We start from the raw sequence: 13,665 nt of genomic DNA, 5'->3' as shown, positions 1-13,665 counted from the left end.
GCAGCCTGTGGGGACTGCTGGTTGGAACAGGGACGGAAAAGGTCTCCCAACCACCGTCACTATCACCTCTCAGCACCACTGAGGCCTCCTGGCCTTGTCGTTTATTGAGAGACTTTGTTGTCATAGCAACCCACAGGGTCATATCCCCAAGGCCCCAGAGCCAGAGCAAAAAGACAGCCAGGAAGAGAGGTTTGCTGCTGCTGCTGCTGCTGCTGCTGCCCCACTTTTCTCATCACCTGCTTTAGATCTTTCTAGCTCCCCCTCTGATGACCTGACTGTGCCCCTCAAGACAATAAACGGAATGTAGGCCACATCATCTACCCTGCTCCTTTTACAAAGGAGGGGCCTGAGGTTCAGAAATAAGAGATGATTTACCCCAGCTTACAGGTTTTCTTCATGGCAAAGCTGGAATGAGAACCCAAGTGTTCTGACTCCTGTTCTTTCAAAACCCAGCTTCTACCGGTTATGCCAAAACATGACAGAAGTTGCCGTTGGCAAGGCACAGGCATGCCTCAGCATACCCTCCCCTCCAGGGCTGCTGAGTGGGCAACTCTGCCCACATTTCCTGGCAAGGACAATCAAGGCCCATCCTGCTTTTTCCCATGAGATGTTTGGAGGAGGGCACTGGCTCTGCAGTATATTCTCATGATCTGGAATGACAGCCATCCCTCAGGGGACAGATAATGACCAGAACCACAATGGTTATTGCAGCAGTCAGGTCAGAAAATTTGAGAGGAGCCCTGCTGGCATCCAGTGAAGAGTGGCCACACCGAACTGATTTCACTTCTCTCCTTAGACAACAAAATGCAGCCTGTGCATTCTCCTTTCTTTTTTTTTTTTAATTATACTTTAAGTTCTGGGGTACATGTGCAGAACATGGAGTTTTGTTACATAGGTATACACGTGCCATTGCGGTTTGCTGCACCCATCAACCCGTCATCTACATTAGGTATTTCTCCTAATGCTATCCCTCCCCTAGCCCTCACCCCTGACAGGCTCCAGTGTGTGATGTTCCTCTCCCTGTGTCCATGTGTTCTCATTGTTCGACTCCCACTTATGAGTGAGAACATGCAGTGTTTGGTTTTCTGTTCTTGTGTTAGTTTGCTGAGAATGATGGTTTGCATCCTCCTTTCTTTCTGCTCCACTGTCTTGTCCCTCTTAATCTCCTTCTTTCTTCTCTTCCTTATTCCCTGGCCCTCTCTCTCCCACTCTACCTTGGTGCCCTGCATTCAAATTGACCTATGAGGCAGCCCAAATTGTTTCCCCACTATTTTCTGGCACCCTGGCCCTGGCCCCCACCAGCTGCCCAGAAGACAGCTGGAGTCCCCTTCTAGCGGATGATGCCTGTGGTACGGGTTGGGCTTGACTTTCTCATGAATGATTATCTGACTTCGTTACCCGTTCTCTTGCCTGTTTATCTTGCCTTCAGCAGGGGATGAGGATGAGGATGAATCCGGGGAGGAGAGGCTGCCCTCCTGCTTTGACTACGTCATGCACTTCCTGACTGTCTTCTGGAAGGTGCTGTTTGCCTGTGTGCCCCCCACAGAGTACTGCCACGGCTGGGCCTGCTTCGCCGTCTCCATCCTCATCATTGGCATGCTCACCGCCATCATTGGGGACCTGGCCTCGCACTTCGGCTGCACCATTGGTCTCAAAGATTCAGTCACAGCTGTTGTTTTCGTGGCATTTGGCACCTCTGTCCCAGGTGAGAGTGAGAGGTGCTTGAATTTGCAAAGAGGATTTTCCCTGGTTCAAATGACCCCTGGACTCCATTTCATTATCTTCCACACCATCTCAGATCTGAACTTAACAGAGCCTCTGTCCTTAAAGTGCACAAAAGTCAATCAAAGAGATGAATAATGACATTAGTAATGACAGCTAATATTTCTTGAGCACTTTCAATGTGACAGGCACCATGTGTGTTCAGCAATTTACACATTTACATTTTCCCCCGTAATGTTTCCCAAAGCCCTATTAAATAGGGTAAGTTATTATCCCCACTTCACAGACAAAGAAACTGAGGCCCACAGAGGTTAAGCTACATGCCCAAGTAAGTGGTCCAATTTCTTAACCTCCACATTATGTGAGTAGACCACAAACAGTGAAATTAAAAGAATGTAGATATTGTTCTCCTTCTATTTACCTCTGGCGATCTCTGAGAGGTTAAAGATTAGCCAGCTCAAAGATATCAAAGGAGAAATGCCCACATACATTCTTGGCCTCCTCTACTTGGAAGGACACTGTGAGTACAAAGTATCTACTAGCAGGACAGCCAAAGGAAGTTCCACAGCTTTTATCTTTTTATAGGATGAATTACATACTCTTTCTTTTTCTTAGGAACACTCAGAGACAAACAGAAAGGAGCGGACATTCCTTTACTCATTGAACAAATATTTACTGAGCACCTATTATGTCTGTTACAGTATTGTGCTAGTTTTTGGGACTATAGTGAAAGGCAAGATACACATGCTTCCTTCTCCACGTGGAGTTTATAATCTACTGAAGGAGGCAACGCTCAACTACTGTAATTAAAGTTATCTTGTTAAATCCTAGGAAGAAAAAGAAAAGGTACTGCATACGGAAGGAAGTTGGGCCTGAATGTAGGAGTTAGCAGGTAGACAGGGGCTGCACTAGCCCAGGTTCTTTACTTAATTCAGTTAGGGGCTTTGGGGCCTCTGAACTCTGAACTTCTGCCAGGGAGCTGGCATCCCAGTTGCCCCAGAAAGAAACAGAGCACATCATCCTGCAGGGAAGTTAGGCTGAATCTCATCAGACAGGACTTTCCTGGCTGGGCCAAGGGAAATCTTTCCTGTACCAAGCAAACATATCCTTCAAGAGAGTAGCTGAATCCACATCGAATTCTAGGAAAACCTCTTTCCAAAACCCCAGCGCAGGCCAGCGGTATTATTTGTCCATTAGTGATGCAAGAGATTTAGCTATTGTGGAAATGCATCAGAAGGTTGGAAATTAGATGGATGATCCCAGGAAGGCCTGTGGATGAGATGCCCTGTGATCTCTGTTCTCCAAGCCTTGGGGGACCTGAACTATCAGAGGGGAGGGAGGAAATATGGGGGAAAGCATAGAGGTGGGAAGAAATATCAGAGGATCAGAAGCAAAAAACAACAATAACAACAGAAACAAAAACAAACAAACAAACAAAAAAACAAGGCCATAGGCAAGAAAGGGTAAGAGGTTTTCTCTGGGAGATCTAAAAAAAATGGCAATAATGAGGTAAGCCAGGCAGATACCTTTGGGCATCTCCAAGTCCTTGCAATTGGCCAAGACAACAGCTAACAACATTTGAGGCTTTAAGAAGGTTACCCTGTGATCCACTCATCTGATTTAGTGGCTTTGGCTGAAGCTCTTTGGATATAGTTGAAGGTATGGAAAGGGTCCTTACATGAGGACTTTAGGGTCAAGTCTCTTGCTAACATCCTATGTGACCTTGGGTAAATTCTTTGACTCTTATTTTTCTTACCTGTAAAATAAAAGAATTGGGCTAGATGTCTCTGACAGTCCTCCCTGTATCTACAATCTGTGCCAAGATCTAAAGTCAAACACCCTGCAAGGCCCTGTGATACATATATAAACCACAAAGACAGAGCCCCGTCTTCTTTGAGTCCACAGTTCACCCTGCATGTCCCCATCATGGTTCCCCAACATGTCCTCTGTCCCCAAAATCCAGTACCTCGCCCAGTGCTCAATCAGTAGGCATTGCTCAATAACTGTTGGTGGTTCGTGAATAAATGCCCCATATGACAGTTAAAATCAGGCATCTACTCCAAGCAGCTTCCCAGGGTGTCAAGGTTCCCTGGGGAGATATTATGGGATGGCAAACTTCCCTTACTGAAAAAGTAGTCAAAGGAGAACAATAAGCCCACTCAGTAAATAAGAGAACTGGAAAGCCCTTCAGAATCTTTCAGATCACTGCAGATGAGGAATGGGAAGCCCAGACTAGGGATGTGACCTACCCAGGGCCACACGGCTTGCTTGTGGCAGAACTAGGAGTTAGGAGTGGCCCCCTAGCCCTTGTCTCTCATTCCTGGGTTCAGCCCACCAGCTCAAGCTGCTTTTTGGGCATACTGGAAGACAAGCCCTGCACACCTTAGCCTCCTACCAGTTCCCATGTGTCTTTGTCCTTTTCCAGATACGTTTGCCAGCAAAGCTGCTGCCCTCCAGGATGTATATGCAGACGCCTCCATTGGCAACGTGACGGGCAGCAACGCCGTCAATGTCTTCCTGGGCATCGGCCTGGCCTGGTCCGTGGCCGCCATCTACTGGGCTCTGCAGGGACAGGAGTTCCACGTGTCGGCCGGCACGCTGGCCTTCTCCGTCACCCTCTTCACCATCTTTGCATTTGTCTGCATCAGCGTGCTCTTGTACCGAAGGCGGCCGCACCTGGGAGGGGAGCTTGGTGGCCCCCGTGGCTGCAAGCTCGCCACAACATGGCTCTTTGTGAGCCTGTGGCTCCTCTACATACTCTTTGCCACACTAGAGGCCTATTGCTACATCAAGGGGTTCTAAGCCACACAACAGAGCCTCCAGCAGGGCAGGCCTAGGACTTCTCCTGAGAGAAGGGCACTTCCCCACCAGTGATCTCTCCCGACTGCACTGCCCTGGAGAGGCAGCATCAGGACCTAAGCCCCAGGAACTTCACCCAACTTAGGCCCTGGCAATTAACTGAAAGGGCAAAGTCTTAATCAATCAAACAATGGAGGAATCACCGACTTTACACAGTATTTAATTAAATACAAACAAGCAACAGCAACAAATCCACCTCCACCCCATCTCCCCCTCATATCCCTGACCCAAAGCAAAGGTCAGAGCCTTTCGCCTCCTTCTATTCCATCTTTTGATTATTCCTTTGCCTCTCATTTCTTTGGAAGCAGGGTTTCTCCTCTCTGCCCAATTCCATACGTCCCTATTATCTCACTCAGCTGACAAGACGTGAAAATGAGTCACATTCATGTGGCTGGGGTGGGGTTCTTTTTTCATTGTAATCATTATTGTGGTTGCTTTCGTTTTGCCATTAGGTTTTGCTTATTATTTTGTTTTGTCTTTTTTTTCTGAAGTGAGTGAAAAAGGTGCCACAAAGGAATTCCGGGTCCGAGCCAACAGAGAGAAACATGAATTTTTAGACACATGCTCTCCTGCCACCTCTTGGCTCCATCAAGATCCAGTTCCCCATCTCACTGTTTTCTCTGAGTTCTTGGGAGGAGTGATGGCGTTGGGGTAGAAATAAGCTCACTCACCCACGCAGGGTACTAAAGATCTTACAGGAGCTTCAACTGGAGCAGGAGGAGCTTTTTATGCTTATGTTGAATCAAGTCAGATACAAAAAGCAATTGTCCCTCTTTGCCCAAGCCTTTCCAATTCTGTGTGTCTTGTTGTGTCAGTGTCCACTTGTGTATCCTTCTGCAGGAAGACCCGCCAAATAGAAGAGATGGGACAAAAATAGGAATGGTGCGTGATGACAAAGGGCTACTGGAAGAACAAAAGGGATACAGGCCTTCTTGATTATCTTTGGCTTTGTACCTGAGGCAGGAGAGAAGAGATATCCAACCAGTGAGATCTTTAAGAGAAAAGTTTGTATTTTAAATGTCAATGTGCCTGAGAAATGTCAGCTTCACCACGCTCTTGCTTCCTAATGCTCTATACAAAGAGGGCTGACTATATTTCTTGAAGTGGTGTAAAAACTTAGAGATTTTATAAGAGAACCAGGGGCTCCCTTCACCTCTCCTGGTCCCTCAGGTCACATATGAAAGCATTTTTACAAGATAGGAACTGGAATTCCTCATTTCTCCCATGTTCCTGCTTGTTTTTAAACTTCATGAAGCTATTTTTCCAGCCTATGGGGTAGTTCTTGCTCCAGTAAGAGGAATCTTAGTTGTCATAATCCCTTGGATCCTGGGTTTTTGGAGAAAGAGATCTCCGTGCCCTACAGACCTTTTCTCAACGAATGTGGGAAGGACCTGGCTTTAAAACACACACACAAACACACAAATAAACAGACATAAGATGTCATCACGAAACTGCCCACGGATCTTTAGGCTTTCTGCATTGACATAAATACATTTTCTAAGGGGGGGGGGAAGAAATTAAAAAACACCTGTTAATTTTAAACACACTTTTTAAGAAAAATATAATTAAAAAAGAAACAGTGCTCATGTCATAAGCTATGTTGACAGTTGCCAGTGGAAATGTTGGGTTGGTTCAAAAAAAAAATAAAAGCTATACTTATATCTCTCTACATACAGCTTGCTTCTCCCTGTGTTTCTTCAGTGAAAGGTCCAGGGGGCCACTGTGGGCTTCTTGTGAGGAGACGTGACTCAGGTGAAGGTGTCACCTCCTCTCACACTCAGGTGCCAATGTGTCAGACCCAGTATATTCTAAGCAAAAATACTTCAGGAAAATGCCACTTGTCAAAACCTGGACTTTGTGAAATTGGAAGATCTAAGTAATAGTAAAAGCTGTGGTAATTATGGAGGAAGGAGGTTTCTGTATCAGAAAGGCATTGGCCGTGACAGACTCCAGCTAGGAAAACAGTGCCCTGCACCTATTACCAACAGACATGTCTTCACTCATTCATTTACTCATCATTCATTCAACAAAAAATTTAGGAGCATGTTGAATATATTGAATGACACTCTGGTGATACAAAGAAGAGCAAGACATAGTTCCTGACCTCAGGAAACTCAGTCTAGGCTGGGCATGGTGGCTCATGCCTATAATCTCAGCACTTTGGGAGGCTGAGGTGGGTGGATCGCTTGAGGCCAGGAGTTCAAGACAAGCCTGGCTAACAGCTCTACTAAAATTTTTAAAAGTTAGCCAGGCATGGTGGCACATGCCTGTAATCCCAGTCACTCAGGAGGCTGAGGCACAATAATTGCTTGAACCCAGGAGGCAGAGGTTGCAGTGAGCCAAGATTGTGCCACTGCACTCCAGCCTAGGCGACAGAGCAAGACTCTCTCTAAAACAAAACAAAACAAACAAACAAACAAACAAAAGAACTCACAGTCTACATGGGGCAAGCGATCCAGAAGCCCACTAAACTTGTTCAAAGAACAGGGGCAATGCTGCGAAGGCCTGGTGGTGGGATCTTGTGGAACCCAAGGCAGGAGGCACAGCCAGGCCGTAGGAGCCTGAAAGCCATCAGGAACTGAGCCCACTTTCCCCACCTCCCCCAAGCCACCTGGCCTCTCTTACCCTTGCTTCCCTCTGCCCATTGGGCCCATCCTCTTCCTTTATCTCCCAAGGTGCTTCCTCTGATTTATTTTCTTGCACACAGCCCAGCACAGTCACCAGCCCTGACACTATATCATGACCTCACAGCTTTGATCACCACAATGAACTGGAACTTCCCTCTTTTCCTCTGAGTGCAAATTCTCTATCAAGAGAATATGGTCAACTCTCCATCTCCAGAGGGCCATTCTGAGAAGGCAGAATCCTTTGTAGAAGGCAGTCACAGTGCCTATGGACTGGGTGCTTTGTGTCAAATGTTCACTTCTGGTACAAACAACCCAGGTGTGGAGAGGAGGGTGATGATCACATTGTAGGTACTATTGCCCCTTCTAAAAGCCAAGTGATGGGAAGAGGTTTATGATGCATGTGGACACCAAAGTGCAAATGCTAATGGCAGTCCTATGCCCTGAACACTCTAAGAGTGACCTAAACAGAATGCCATGGGAACACAATGGAAGGAAACATTAACTCAGCCTGGAAGAATTGGGAAAGACTTCACAGAGAATGTAACAGGTAAGTAGGATCTTGAAGGAAGATGAAATCATGATTTACTTTGGTGAGGGGCTTCATATTGAAGGATGGACAAAAAGTGAACAGCACATTCAAAGGCACAAGGGTAAAGCATGACATGGCACAGTCATGGAATGGCAGCAGTAAGCATGGCTAGGATAGAGGTCAAGAGGAAGGCTAAGGGTAGGTGGATCCTACCTGTGGCCCCTCTGTGCCCACTGCTGAGGTTTAGAAGGTGTCTGCAATAGGGTCCTGGGCTTAAACTTATGGCCAAAATTGGGGCTGAGAAAGCAGCATCAGGAACACAATTCCTACCATGGAAGCTGAGAACAAGATGTCAATGGGATTTGTGAGTGAAACAGATTAGGACAAAAAGCAGGCAGGGAAAAATGGTTGGACTAAAAGCCTCATTCAGTTTTTTGCCAGCCACTAAATTAAAAATGAAAAAAAAAAAAAACCTTTTAGCAGATTAAATGGTAGATGCAAAATTACAAAATCACAAAATCCATTTGTGTCCATCATCGCTCCCATTTTCTGAGTCCTTTCTGGGTTATCCAGGTGTTAGGCTTTGTCAAAACAGAAGCTGGAATGAACCATAGGAGGAGAATTGAGGAATTCATCCCAGGAATCTGAAGCCCTGGGTACTAGTTTAGATGCCCCCACTAACAATCCATCTTCTCTTTGGATGCATTGTCTCCCTGGATCACAATTTCCTGAACTATAAAGTTAGGTTTTCATAAATGACCTCTGAAGTCAATTACTTCTAGCTTTAATATTGTGATCCTAGAATATATACAGAAGTAGTGTGTGTGCGTGTGTGCACACATGCACGCACACATGCATGCACACACTCAAACTGCCTGGCTACCTTAATTGACACACCATTGCAGATGCCCATTTGCAACTCCTTGGCCCTATGGCCTGTGTATTATTCAATATGAAGAAGACATTGTTAGCCATTATGCACGTGTTCATTTTCAGCACTTCTTACTGATTGAGCCACAACATGCCCATCCCTTTGGCTCATTTTTCACTAGGGTCATGTTAGCTGCTGTAATAAACCCCAATATTTCAATACCTTATCAAAATAAAAGTTTATTTCTCACTCCCATAATAATCCAATAAAGATGTTCTTGGTCAGCAGGTGGCTTTCTTCCATGTGATGATTCAGGGACTCTGTTTCCTTCTATTTTGTAACTCTGTCGGCCTCTGGGGCCCTGGAGTGTTTTTCATCTATCAGTAGATGGAACAAAAATTAGAAAAAGCACACACACACTTCTGACTACCTTGATTTTGAAGTAGTACTCATTACTTTCGCTGATATTCTTGTATTAGTAAAAGCTGGTCACTTCAACCCACTCACATGCAAAGTAGACTGGGAGATATCATCCTTGTGGGGCAGCCACTTCCCATTGACCATTCTATACTACAAAAGGATGAAATGTGTTTGAATGTTTGCCTCTGCCACACTCCCTTTGTGATTAAAGATAGATATTTTTACTATCGATGGCCAAGAGCAATCTGACCTATGTCTATGTGGGTTTTCATGGTTCACAAAAAGCTTTTCATATACATGTGTTTGAGTCTGATAAGAACCACAAGTGGTAGATATTCTTATTTTATCAACAAAGTTCTGAGAGGTTAGATGACTTCCCAGGAGAAAGCAGATAGTAAGAGGCAGACACAAACACAGGTCTTCTGATGCCAAATTCAAGCTCTTCCCAGAATGTTATGAACCCTTGTGACAAACACCAGAACAAAGAATGAGACTTAGAGGAAGCTGGATCTAGCCAGCGAGACAGAGTTCCCTAGAGAGGCAGCCAGGGTCCAGGTGGGGAAGGTGAGGGAAGGCGAGGGAAGGCGAGAGAAGCCAGTCAGCACTGGTTCTCTCACCCTCCCACAGTTCCCTTTTCCTCTCCTTTGTCTCCATTCTTACTAAGCGAGGCACTTCCCCTGGGGGCACCTGAATGGATGATGTGCCAGTAAAAGCCAAGGGCAGACTGATGGAAATTTCCAAAAGAGAAATTTAACTGTGATAAAGCTATTTGGATTAAGGAGCCTGATTACAATTTTCTAATGGAGAGTCATCTGGCCCCAGGAAGGGGGTGATTCAAAAGACATCTTCTTGGGAAAGGGAATCCAAAAAAGACTCCTGGAACATGGCCCTGGTAGGTGTGTCATATGGCATTTGTGGCATTTTCAGGAAGGAACAAAGGAGAAGGGAAGTCAAACTGACTTTACGAAAACTAAGATCAGCCTTTACTAGTAAACTTGAAGGCAATTCATTATTCTTTCTTTTATTTTTTCTTACACTTTTACTGAAGTGTAACCAACAAATAAAAATTATATATATTTGAGGTCTACAAAATAATGTTTTGATATTTGTTTACATTGTGAAACGATCACCACAATCAAGCTGATTAGCATATCTGTCACCTCATATAGTTGCCCTTTTTTGCGATGAGAATACTTAAGATCTACTCTCTTAGCAAATTTCAAGTACTCCACACATTATCATTAACTATAGTCACCATGCTGGACATTAGGTCTCCAGAACTTGTTCCTCTTATAACCTCAGGTATGTACTCTTTGAGCAACAGCTTCCTCTCTCCCCAACCCATCCCCTGGTAACCACCCTTCTATACTCTGTGTCTATGAGTTCCAACTTTTGTAGATTCCACATATGAGTGAAATCATGCTGTAGTTGTGTTTTCTGTGCCTGGCTTATTTCACGTAGCATAATGTCTTCCAGTTTCATCCATGTTGTCACAGGTGGCAGGATTTCTTTTTTTTAAGGCCAAATAATACTCCATTATATGCATATTGTTTGTGTGCATATACACATACATACACACACACACACTACAACTTCTCTACTCATTCATCCATCAACAGACACTTGGGTTATTTCCACATCTTGGCTACTGTGAAGAATGCTGCATTGAACATGCATATACAGATACCTGTTCAAGATGCTGATTTCATTTCCTTTGAATATATTCCCAGAAATGGGATTGCATCATTCTTTCTTAAAAATCTGGAAAGGAGGTGCAGCCCAAGGTAAACTATTCTGGTACCTCAAATCTTTAGATTCCGATTTCTAATCTTAGTCCTTTCTGCTGTTTCTCAAGTTCTTTCTAGCTTCTACCTCAGCAAAAACACAATGGGAGTGGTAGTCATTCTGTCATGTTTACAAACTGCAAATTACATCAATGGGATTGCTTCTACAGTGCATGATAACTATTCTTTTTTTTTTTTTTTCGCTATGATCATCACCTCTGGCTCAGTCCTCACTCAATCAATTTCTCCTTCCATGACTGTGGGACTGTGGGGCAGACATTAAAACCTGGTGGCCAGCAGACTTGATGTGTTTGATTCTTACAGTGCTTTTTCAAAACTGGAATAGTTCTCAGTATTTTGAAACAGAAACATGTTGTGTAAAAATCTGGATTTTGGCTTCTCTGGCCACACTGGGTAGGCATTCCTGTGAGGCAACAAATCCAGTGGCGCTACTAAGTGGCCACCCTATCTATGTACACAGCGTTTACTCTCTCAGTTTACCAGAGTTCCTACCCAATCCACATCTCTTATTCATGTGACCAGTCCAGTCCTGAAGCCATTTGTACACATGACACCTGCTATGGACCAAGGCTTGAGGTATTGCATTTTTGCCTTTGCATGTTGATGCTTGCCTCCAGCGTTCTGTGGGGTTTGAAGCCCAGCTCTACTATTTTTACCTGTTGTGGAATTTTAAGCAATTGACTGCCTCCCTGAGCTTCAGTTTCCCTGAACCCAAAATACACTGTTGCAACGATTAAAGAAACCATTCTCAAGTCAATTGCCATAGGGTTTAGCACCTTCCATACACCCTAGAAATGTTAAACTTGAGTATTACGATTTGGAGAGATGGTCAAGGGACACCAGGACCTCCAAGTCATGTGAGCCTTTAGACACAGTGGAGAAGAGAGACAGACATGTTTGGTGTCAAAGAAAGGGTGACATAGAAGAGGCGGCAGGCCAAAGGAGTTCATTAATGCTAATAAGTAAGTCAGATAATGGTAGGCCTGAAGAAGGGAGTGAAGCTTTGTGAGAAGTTATGTCATCTGTCCGAGGCCATTCCACAAGTAAGTGGCAGAGCTGGGCTTAATATCTAGATTGACCATTATCTTCACATGCACCTGCTGGGTAGGTAAGATAGTTATTATTTACTGTCAGGGTGGTGAAGAAGAAAGCACAAATCATAAGTAGGATAACTTGTCTGGTTTGCCCAGGACTTTCCTGGTTTTAGCACTGAAAGTCCTGTGTCCAGGAAATCTCTCAGTCCTGGAAAATTGGGACAGTTTGTCACCCTAAAATATTGAGTCTTACAGAGCTAGTAAGAGATGGACTGTCTACATGCAACTTCTACTCTGTTGTGCTGCCATATTTTCCAGCCATTCCATATCCTGTTACTCTTAGCTAGCATCTCAGTTACCTGAGGTTCTTTCCTTGGTAGGATAACCCAAACTTTCATTCCCACAAGATTTGAATTATTGGCATGTTGCTCAGTTTTCCGTTGACCAGTACTTTTGGGCAAGGGAGTATGAAAAGGTACATCAGATGAATTCCTACATTGCAAACCCAGTCCTTCATATTCTCATTATGCAACAGCAACCTGATTTCCCCCAGGTAATTAGGACATTTGCCTCACCAGTTCAATGAACCCAAAATGACTAGGAGGCAGTATCTAATTCTAATTCATCAGAACCAGAACTCTTCCTTGGTGCAAGCATTTCTCCATTGTCACTGGGACTTCCAAACCTGCTGAGACCAAAGCTATAGAAACAGAAAGTAAGATTCTTCATGTAGGTTATTAGGCATAATAATGAGAGGCATCACCCATCTCTACCGCTTAGTCTCCAGAACTATGATCCCATCTATGGATAGATTGCACTAGATATTGGCCCCCAATTACAGCATATACTGCATTCAGTATGATAGCATCTTAATATCACAAGGTATTATCTTCTATGTGATGCTGTAATTGAGCCTGAATCAGGTCATTCCACCTTTGGGTAATGGGAAAAGTGGTAAGACCAGTGACCCTGGTAAGACAATGTTGTGAAAGATATCATTGCAATGGATAAAACATTCAAAGTCCATAAATGGACATGCTAGCAGAAACACTATGGGCAAGAAAGGCAAATTCATACCCAGAATATGAGTCTATCCTCTGTGAAGAGACTGAGTGCTACATTTTCTATAATGGCAATTGTCCAAGGAAATCAATCTGACACCATATAACCTGCTGGCCTTCCTGGGAGATATTACCACGTCAATGGCTCATCCATTGCTTCTGCTTTGAGCAGGTCATACACTCATCAGTGGCAGTAGCCAAATGGGCCTTGGTGAGAGGACAGCCAGGCTGTTGAGTCCAAGTACAGCCTCCATCCCTGTTGACATGCCATTTTGTTCATGGATCCACTGAGCCAGCATCAGGGTGGCTAGAGAGAGGGGCCAACTAATATTAACGACAGCATGAGTCATATTAAGAACATCTACCACCATGGTTGCTCTCTGATAGGCATTTGTATGGGGCACTATATCTTCACACTATGGGGCCCATTCCATACATGGAATTCCTAAATTCCTAATTTTTCTTGCCACCAATTAGCTTCAAGTCCTCAATGAGCCAGTCACTCATCATCCACTGCAAGAGTTGGTGTAGATCCATGATTCAGGCCCAAGTGGACAGTTCAATGTACTGCCTGAAGTTCTGTCCACTGGGAAAATTTCCATCCACCACAGTCTTTGAGGGTCTCCTGTGAGTAGGGCTATAGATGGCGCTGTCCACTTCTGGCTGGTGCTGGCATGCTGTGCAGAATTAGGTTCATATGCTTTTTTCTCATTTATTCACTGGTCACAGGGAATTCC

At 44.5% G+C, this 13,665-nt stretch overlaps 1 protein-coding gene across 11 annotated transcripts in view; it reads left to right on the top strand.

Moving 5' to 3' along the window:
• Positions 1–6,254, top strand: part of SLC8A3 (solute carrier family 8 member A3) — a 145,153-nt gene extending 138,899 nt beyond the window's left edge. For 9 of the 11 annotated variants that reach the window (XM_009428037.5, XM_009428040.5, XM_001144620.7 and 6 more), the window contains 2 exons: positions 1,430–1,705; positions 4,148–6,254. In XM_009428037.5, the coding sequence (XP_009426312.1) occupies positions 1,430–1,705; positions 4,148–4,524 (653 nt within the window). In that variant the 3' untranslated portion in view covers positions 4,525–6,254. The remainder of the gene's footprint in view (positions 1–1,429; positions 1,706–4,147) is intronic. The other 2 variants (XM_009428038.5, XM_009428039.5) reach the window with 1 other exon arrangement.
• Positions 6,255–13,665: the final 7,411 nt, after the last annotated feature.

Source organism: Pan troglodytes, chromosome 15, assembly GCF_028858775.2.
Source record: "Pan troglodytes isolate AG18354 chromosome 15, NHGRI_mPanTro3-v2.0_pri, whole genome shotgun sequence".
Taxonomy (NCBI): domain Eukaryota; kingdom Metazoa; phylum Chordata; class Mammalia; order Primates; family Hominidae; genus Pan; species Pan troglodytes.
This window is presented reverse-complemented; position numbering and strand designations above follow the sequence as displayed.